The sequence below is a fragment of the Pistacia vera genome, unplaced genomic scaffold (genome assembly GCF_008641045.1).
Source record: "Pistacia vera cultivar Batoury unplaced genomic scaffold, PisVer_v2 Contig31, whole genome shotgun sequence".
NCBI classification, from domain to species: Eukaryota; Viridiplantae; Streptophyta; class Magnoliopsida; order Sapindales; family Anacardiaceae; genus Pistacia; species Pistacia vera.
Genome location: NW_022196124.1, coordinates 326765 through 336041, shown reverse-complemented (window position 1 = coordinate 336041; position 9277 = coordinate 326765). Strand labels below are relative to the sequence as shown.

Genomic DNA, 9277 nt, shown 5'->3' with positions numbered 1-9277 from the left:
AGTCAGTCCAGTGTGAAAAAGAGAAAATTAAATAACAATACACTATGTTTCTTTTTTGTAACATGATGAAATCGTCAAATTTTACATCAAAATTCCGAAGTTCATGGATGTAGATTCGACGGGTGGAGCCACATATTGTCTAACCAAAAAAGAAAAAGGAAAGTGTAAATAAAAGGGTTTAGAAATATTGCTAAATTTATTAGGAAATATTCCATTACATATAAATTATACACAATTGCTCAATATTGAAAATTGCCGCCAACATCCCTAAAGGTTAACGACAAGGGGTGGCCTAACGGTAAAAAGACGAGAATTTAAGTTTACATGGTCTTTTCTATTCGAGTTCTTGCAGCCTCTAATAGAGGTGGTCATTAGAACTCTTATCCAATTGGTAGTTCTAATAGACGTGGCCACTAACGCTCTTACCCGATTGGTAGTTTTAATAGGAGTGACCACTAAAACTCTTATCTAGTTGGTAGTTCTAATAGAGGTGATCACTAGAGCTTTTACCCGATTGATAATTCTAATAGGGGTGGTTACTGGACTTTTTACCCCGTTGATAGTTCTAATAGAGATTGCCACTAGAACTCTTACCCAACTGGTAGTTCTAATAGGGGTGACCACTGGAGTTTTTACCCAATCGATAATTCTAAAGTCCCAAGAGATTAGTTAAGGTGCGCACAAACTATCCCAAACACCCCAATATTTAAAAAAAGAAAAAAATCAAATTACAAATCATTTGGTCAAAATCATTTACTAAAAAATGTGAACGATTTATTCAAAATATTTATTTTATCCTTGAACTCTTGTATTTAAGAAATATAAAATGCTGATGACACCATTTGTATCTTAAAATTTAAGGGAAATTGATGTCAAATCTTACAAATGGCACAGTAGTAAACCCTAATAAGAAATTAAGCTTCTTTATTATGAAAGTATATATAATTAATTAAATATGAATACAGCGCCTCATAATTAATTGACAGTATATATATGTAGGGAGAATTCTCATTAACAACAGGAAAAACATTAACAGAATTACCAAACTCTAATGTTAACATGTGAACCACAGTAGATAAATAGGAACCTTAAAAGGCTGCTGTAACAAAACCCAGTTGTATTGTAAATTTGTAACTCATCTCAAAGCCAACCCCAGTTTCAGTTCGAGTTCCTAGATTGTCAGCAGCAAGATTCTTGGCAACCATTAACATGGCTAATTCTAAATGGAGCCACACAGCTCTCCTGGTTATTGACATGCAGGTATGTATATTATACATATTTTGATATCGCTTTACTTCAATTCAATTCATTTTTTGTGGGTTGTTTTTGTTTTGTAGAATGATTTTATATTGGATGATGGATTGATGAGAGTGGATGGAGGCAAAGCTATTGTTCCTAATGTTATAAAGACTGTTGAAATGGCTAGACAGCGTGGGATTCTCGTTATATGGGTAGTTTTTTTACTTCTTATTTTTCTTTTTTTTATTGCCAGGAACTGAAACTTAAAATATGTAATGAACAGGAAGAAGGAATGTTTGAGACCTTATGTAATTGAATTTTGTAGTTAAAGTTTGACTGTTTAGCTGTTGTTACACAATTTGAGAGAAATTATTCAGTGCTTTTGGAACATTGTGGTTCTTATAAACTTGTTGATTTCACCTGTAAATTTAACTTATGGGGTTCGCTTTACGTAAGTATGGAACAAATGTTTTGTGGGTATTGAATGGTTAGACCATTTTCAAACAGAAGTTTGCTTCATTTAACAATTTCCATATGTGCTTTGCTCTTTGGTCAGATTATTCTAAGTTTCTGTCTTCTGTCAGCTTGATTTTTGAAAACAAATTATTGTCATCTTAATCATTGACAGTAATTCATTTTTGAAAAAGTATAATTTCTAGTTTTTCTTAGTCTGATGGTGGTATTTATGGTGAGAAATTTTGGCTAAAGGTTGTTCGAGAGCATGATCCACAAGGAAGAGATGTTGAACTCTTTCGCAGGCACTTATACTTGCCGGGGAAAGTGGGTCCCACCTCTAAGGGAAGTCCAGGTGCAGAACTTGTAGACGGCCTTGTGATCAAAGAAGGCGATTATAAGTTGGTGAAGACTCGCTTCAGCGCGTTTTTTGCTACCCATCTTCATTCATTTCTTCAAACTGCAGGGATTAATAGCCTAGTAATCGCTGGTAAATTTCAAGACTAGTAAACCCTTCAAATATTTTAACTCAGTAAGGCAATGTTGTTTCAAAATTGTGTGATTCGCTGGAATCTCTGCATCTAGGTGTTCAAACACCGAATTGCATCAGGCAGACTGTCTTTGATGCTGTAGCACTGGATTACCAACCCGTTAGTGTTATTGTTGATGCCACAGCTGCAGCTACACCTGACATTCACCTTGGTATGTGTTCTTTGGTCACCCGGACTCATTGCTGTGTTATGCAAATGTTTATGTTTTAATTAACTTTTTTTTTTTTCAATATGTATACTTATACTGCAATGAATCAACATTCAACCATGAACACAGGCATTTGAAACTTTGAAGTGGTTGCATTCCTATCTAACTTTCCCTCATTATCAAGCACTTTAATTTTCAAGTAATCTGTCTTCTTTGTTGGACATTTTTTTTGTGTCAGAACAAATTTTTATTTTCTTCAGAAAATCAATTGTGGTGAGACTAGGATAGCTTTTGATGGGTTTACTTATTCTGTTAGTGTTCATTTAGACAAGATTAGGAAGGCTAATACATGAAGTTTTTGTTGCTGAAATTGTTAAATGACGAGTATTGTAGTATCTTTATATGTAACCTAGAAATTGTGAAGAGTTGATCAAAACCAAGATCTGTTCTGTTGTTGCTAATGGTTAGACACAGTCTAGCTCTATTAAGATGGATTGTTATTGGTTTTAGAATATGATATGTGCAGCAACTAGCGCTGTTCGCTATGAAGGAGATGCAACTTTTGGTTACATTATTATGTTTACATTTTTTCTTTTAGTTGAATCAATTCAAGCAGTGGCGCTTTTAAGTGTGAGTATGATTTTAAAAGAAGAAACCGCACCCTTCATGCTTGCAGATTAAGGAGTTTCCAGAGGGCTTAGGAGGCTCATTGAATTGTATGTTGTGGCAAAGTTGGTAAAAGAAAGTCGCCAAAATTCCAATTTTAAATAGACTGAGTCCTTAGACTTATCATACAGTTACAAGAGATATTTCTAGCTAAGCTTATTGGTAACCACTTATGCTGATCCAGAGCTTAAATTAAAGGCTTTAAACTTAATTAAAATTCAATTACCTGACCTTTGAGAAGTATTTGTGAAGTTGCAAAAACCATTTAAGCAAAGGGCAACATATGATATTCTGGTCTGCAGAAATGACAAAAGAAATTATTATGGCTCTAGGTACAAGATAGAGGGCTACTATTTCTTCTAATTTCATTGAAACAAGTATTGCATTAGGTTTCTAACCTGAGCTGTCAAAGTTTGAACTTAAAATAAACAATTTATGCCAAAGGTAGCCGAGTAGTGAAAGCAAAACAGATTATTGCAGATAGAGGTTTTCAAAGCACCTAAGACAAATGCTAATAAAATTTGCACGAATGCATGACTTGAACTGCCTATGTTAATTTCTGTGGTGTTCTTTTTCCTCCCTCGTATTACACAATGAATTATGCTTGTCTTGAAAGATTCCAGATTCCAGAATTTTGTTCATGACTGACTTGGATTCCTAAATTTTCTAACTAGCCAATATTTTTGACATGAGAAATGTTGGAGTTGCAACACCAACATTTCAAGAATGGTGCAAAGCTGATGCTTGATTCGTCAGAGACTAAAAATGTTTACATTCTTTCCAATCTTTTATCATGTGTCTTTGTATGTGTAGAATGATGATATGTCGTGTAATAAAAATAGTTATTTTCCACCATGGCCAATTCATCTAGTTTCTTCTGCATATCTTTCTCAGTTTAACTCAATATGGAGAAAATAAAAGCTGTTTGAATATCTGTGGTATCAGTTTTAGTGCTATTGATATTTGAGTTGACATTGTAGTTGAGGTAATATCTGTAAACCCAGCTGGTTTACTTAAATCTTAACTCTGCCTGAGTTTGTCTGCATTTCAACTTAATTGCTCAAGTTTTCAGTTTTATGTGTTGATATGTGGCTTGGATATAATTCATGCACATTAAATAAACTCTTGAATCGTAGAACTTTAGTCCTCTAAATTGTCATTATACCCTGTCGTGGCTAGAACCGAAAACAAAGTTGAGGAACTATCAGGGATGAATCAAAAAACCACCCAGAAAAGGCTGCAATTGTTGCACTGATTTGTTATTGTTGGTCTTGAACTGGTTCATTTCCTTGAACCTTAATCCTGAAGCTCTGTCACCAAAAACGCTTTCAAGCTGCAAGTTACCAGGACTGGTTAATTAAGTACTCTTCGGCTAGTTAAGCAATACACCGTGGATTAACAAGTTCTTGTGATCCAAAATTTTATATTGGTAACATGCAATATCATACTTACAATGTATCACTATCTTATTTAGTAATATCAAAATATGAAGGAACTGATTCTCGAAAGTGAAGAAAATCTAATTCAGTTTTTGGGCCAACCTTGAGAAAAAGGAGTTGTCAAGGAAATTCTGGAACTTCAAAAACCTGGAAATTAACCAGGAGGGAAGTTATGATTCTGGATTAAAAGATAAATGCATTCTTCAGAAAAAGTCAACATTGGTAATTGGAGAGTTCGAGTCCCACCCGGCACTGATAAAGTGGTCACTGGGGCTCTTACCTGGTCGGTAGTTTCAAGGCTCTCGAAGATTAATTGAAGTATGCGCAAACTGACACAGACATCCCTAATGAAAAGAAAAAAAAAAAAAAAAAAAAAAAAAGAACATTGGTGATTAGGAGAATTATTTAACATCAGGAGATTGACCAGAAAAAGTTCCAGGGTTCTGGCTTAAGTTTCTAAGTAGAACAGAATCAACGGTTTCTCAATTTTAAATCCTATTCTCATTAATCATTTGAATATTTTTGAAGAATCGTTTACTATATATTTGCAGAGTTGGTTTGAGTTTTTACTTTTTATTGTCTTTTTTCTTGAAAGTTTACAACCTCGAGTAGGTAATTAATAATTTGTCCCCGATACTGTTTAACAACGGAGAAACACTATTACCGTTAGATAAGGATTTTGCCGTTAATGCTAAGTAATGTCGTTATTAATTTTTACATTTAACTAACGGCACTTCACCATCACCGTTAACTACTGGTACTTAACCGTCACCGTTACTTAATTCGCCGTCAATTAACAGTAACGTTGGACATTGTTACTTCAGTACTCACGGTTTGAAAGATTTGAACGATCTTCAAGGGCGGCTTCAAATAAGAGGGTTGAGAAAATGTGAATTCACAAAATCACTGAGACAATTTTTCTGAAATTTGATTTCATCTACTTTCTGTTTCTTTGGATGAATATAATACCCCACTTCTAATTTCAGGTATTACACCCCACCGTTCCATCTCTTGGCTGAATATTCATATCTGATATTGATCTGAGAATTATGATGTATTTGTCCATAGTATCTTATTTAATTAATAAATACATTTGGGAATATTACATGTTCCATTTTCTACTCTTTCCATGTCTCAAACCACACAAAAAATATTGAAGATGTAATTAGATAACAGGTTGATTTGATCGAAGATCCCATTTCTTTAATAATGATATAAATCTAACCCTTTGCTAGATGTCATTTCCCAGGTGATCGACAGCAATTATGTATGAGTACTAAACGCTGTTGTAACTAACACAGCTCATAGCCAACCCAAGTTTCAATTCCACGTCCTACATTTTCAGCTGCAATGTGTGTATAAATATGATTTACTCGAAGGAAACTTTGCACCAATAACCATTAACATGGCTGATTCTGAATGGAACCACACAGCTCTCCTGGTTATTGACATGCAGGTATCTAAACAAACATTTATATGAAGTCACTTCATTTCAATTCGTTCATTTTTTCTGTTTTAGTTTTGGGGGTTGTTTCTGTTTATTGTAGAATGATTTTATAGAGGACAATGGATTGGTGAGAATGGACGGAGGCGAAGCCATTCTTCCTAATGTTATTAACACTGTTGAAAAGGCCAGGCATCGTGGCATTCTCGTTAAATGGGTATTCTTTTTTACTTATTTTTCTATTCTTATTCCCACTATCCCATGTCCTGTTTGTTTTCTAACAAAATCTGTCCATCAAAACTTTCAAAAGTTTTCAAGAAACTTTGTTTGATGATGGTATTTAATTAAGGTGAGAATTTTTGGCTAAAGGTTGTTCGCAAGCATGATCCACAAGGAAGAGATGTTGAACTCTTTCGCCGCCACTTCTACTCGACGGGGAAAATGTGTCCGGCCTGTAAGGGAAGTCCAGGTGCAGAACTTGTAGAGGGCCTTGTGATCAAAGAAGGAGATTATAAGTTGGTGAAGACACGCTTCAGCGCGTTTTTTGCTACTCCTCTTCATTCATTTCTTCAAAGTGCCGGGATTCATAGCTTAGTAATAACGGGTAAATAAATTTTCCAAGACTATTAGTCCCCACAACCTATTTTCACAAACTTCTCTTACAACCCGACGTGGTATTTGAGTTAGCACTGTCACAGTCTCTTATAACCTTGACATAGTAATTGAGTTGGCACTGTCACGTCAGTACCATCACACCTAAGATACTAAATGATTTTGACTAGACTAAAATAACGGCCCTTCCTTATGAAGGAACCTAAGGAATGGTCGTTAATAACCATTCCTTCATGGGGAACGAAAGAACAATTGTTCGTTTCTCATAGTGTCTTGGCCTCTTGGGTGCTTTGGGTGTGGTGGGAGCTAACATGATAGTATCAATTTGCTGGCGGGTTGGGTTGTGAAAGAATATCGTGAGATTAAATTGTAAATGTAGCATTTTTCTTAATTAAACCCTTTAGTTNGAACTCAGAACCTCTTAAATAATACGCTTAAGATATTACTCAAGAGAACATGTCAAACTACTCGACTATCGTAGAGATCAATTACAATAATATTATAATGCATAAGTTTATGTCCAATATATTATTTTTATAACCAAACATTGGCTTGCCTAAATTTATTACCTCTGGTCCATTATGTACATTGCTCAATAAATGCATTATATATCAAACTTCACAATCTCTTTGAAAAAGGGTTTTATAAAAAAGCACTTTTGATAATCCATAAAGTAATCCCAACACATTTTTTTTTTTTTTTAACTCTCAAAAGCACTTCTTTTGACAACAAACTAGACAACATAAAAGTGCTTTTGACTTACTACAAACACATTTAACAAATGTTAAAAGTAACTGACAATAATCTTTATTACGATATGATTAAATCAAGGTTGGAACTTGGAAGTGCTTATTTCATCTAAGCGAAAGATGTACAAAACCCGAAGAGATTGGTCTAGTGGTTAAAAATATTTATCCCCTTCATTAATTTTCTAGATTCAAACCACTTTGAGGTTATTTATCACAAATTTGTGACTTATTTTGAAACATTAGGTTTGTTGAGTGTTCAATTGGCTGTGGGGATCAGTTTAGATATGCACAAACTGACCCGAACAACTCAATCTTTTTAAAAAAAAAAAAAAAAAAAAAAGATGTACAAAAACATTGCATGGTGTTGAAATGATTTTGTTTGATGATTAAATAAAGTTTTGGGTTCCAAAACAGTAGTTTGATTGATTGAACAGAAAGAAATATCAATAATTCTTGCTTCACTTCTTTGAGAAAAAAAGGATGTGACTTCTCCCCTTATAATGCGGCATAACAATCAACTTAAATTTAACTATTTTCTCGTATATTTGGATTGCTTTATAATTTATGTGTGAAATTTATATTTTTGCTTGTACTTTGATTTGTAGGTTTGTGTAGGGAACCCCAAAACCCAAATCAAACTGAACCGATTGATTTGATTTGGGTTACCAAAGTAACCCTAATTAAATTGTTTTAGTTTGGTTTTGGTTTCTAACAAATACATGGAGTTAATTTTTTGACCTCTTGAGGAACGATAACAAACCCTTAAAAACTATATTATTATGAATATATAAATACTTANTAGCATTAAAATTAAAATTTCATTTGAGAAATAATATTTGTTTGGAAATACCAACTTATTATAAATGATATCTAGTACAACAAATTAGCTCTTGCGTTTATTCATAAAAGCAAAAATCATATATCGGTCCTTTGTTGTTTCAATCATACAGGCGAGGTCTACTTTGTGTTAAGCCTAGAATTTAGGCCCATTGAGCCATCTCAACATGAATATAAATAGGCCCAATATTCTATAGTAGCCCATTTGAAATGCACATTGCATAGGATTTCTAGATTGTTATAACTTTGTCTATGGGAAAGCATTAAAAAGAAAGGAGAAAACTTCGAGTTTGAGGAGTTTCCAGTATTTTTATTGTATATGTTGATATATGTCGAATCCAGACACATGGTAGGTACTAGGTGGGTTCTTAGAGGTATTTGTCAGAAGTGAGAGTGGCAAAAAAAAAAGTTTCCCAGAAAAAGAGTAAAAAGATTATATTTCTACGTGTATTGTAAGTTTTTACAGCCTCAATTTATACAAAAAATAATGTTCAAGAAAGGAAATACAATTGTCTAATTACATGTAATCAGAGAACTTGATTGATGCATGAATTGTAGAGAGCAATCTTAGGGATTAGCCGTAATTGTGGTTATTGGCATGATTTCAGCATTTACATTCCATATTCCTTCAGTATTGTCCTCTTTGGGTCTTCAGACCCGTACAGTTTTGTCTTAAAAATGTGTCTTTAAATGATGAGAGTGTTCTTGTACTATATAAATGATCAAGACCCTCGTCTCCTAACATACGGGTTTGTGAAAACTGAGAACATTATTTGATCGTCCCCCTTAATTATTTTTAGGGTATTATAGTCTCATTGATCATAAACACTTTAAAACGAAGGCTAAAAAGAGAGTCAATCAAAGGTATTTATAACTTCGGAGAGAAAATCTTAATTCTAAAATAACATTTTTTTTACACATAAATGAAAATGCCCTTAGGGTAACTTTAACCTAACTTTACTGAAAAAAAAAAAAAAAACTATATAAAGGATACCCATTCTACCTTCACATAGTTTAACGTATATTAGAATCAACGAGGTCTTTCCCAATAGTTTAATCAGCAGGATCTTCCCAAATATTCATGATTACCCTTTTAGGGATTTAGACAAAATGGATGAGTAACCCATATGGGCTGCCTG

The 9277-nt window shown here is 33.8% G+C and overlaps 2 protein-coding genes across 2 annotated transcripts; both read left to right on the top strand.

The window, feature by feature from the left end:
- The first annotated feature begins 1066 nt into the window (after positions 1-1066).
- LOC116136223 (probable inactive nicotinamidase At3g16190) lies at positions 1067-3989 on the top strand. Its single transcript, XM_031421943.1, has 5 exons — positions 1067-1260; positions 1338-1451; positions 1948-2182; positions 2278-2394; positions 3732-3989. The coding sequence occupies exons 1-5, from the start codon at positions 1210-1212 to the stop codon at positions 3803-3805; spliced, it is 591 nt and encodes a 196-aa protein (XP_031277803.1). The 5' UTR covers positions 1067-1209; the 3' UTR covers positions 3806-3989.
- Positions 3990-5901: 1912 nt separating this feature from the next.
- Positions 5902-6552, top strand: LOC116136115 (probable inactive nicotinamidase At3g16190). The gene is made up of 3 exons (XM_031421828.1): positions 5902-5952; positions 6044-6157; positions 6310-6552. Exons 1-3 carry the CDS (start codon positions 5902-5904, stop codon positions 6550-6552), a joined length of 408 nt encoding a protein of 135 aa, XP_031277688.1.
- The last annotated feature ends 2725 nt before the right edge of the window (positions 6553-9277 follow it).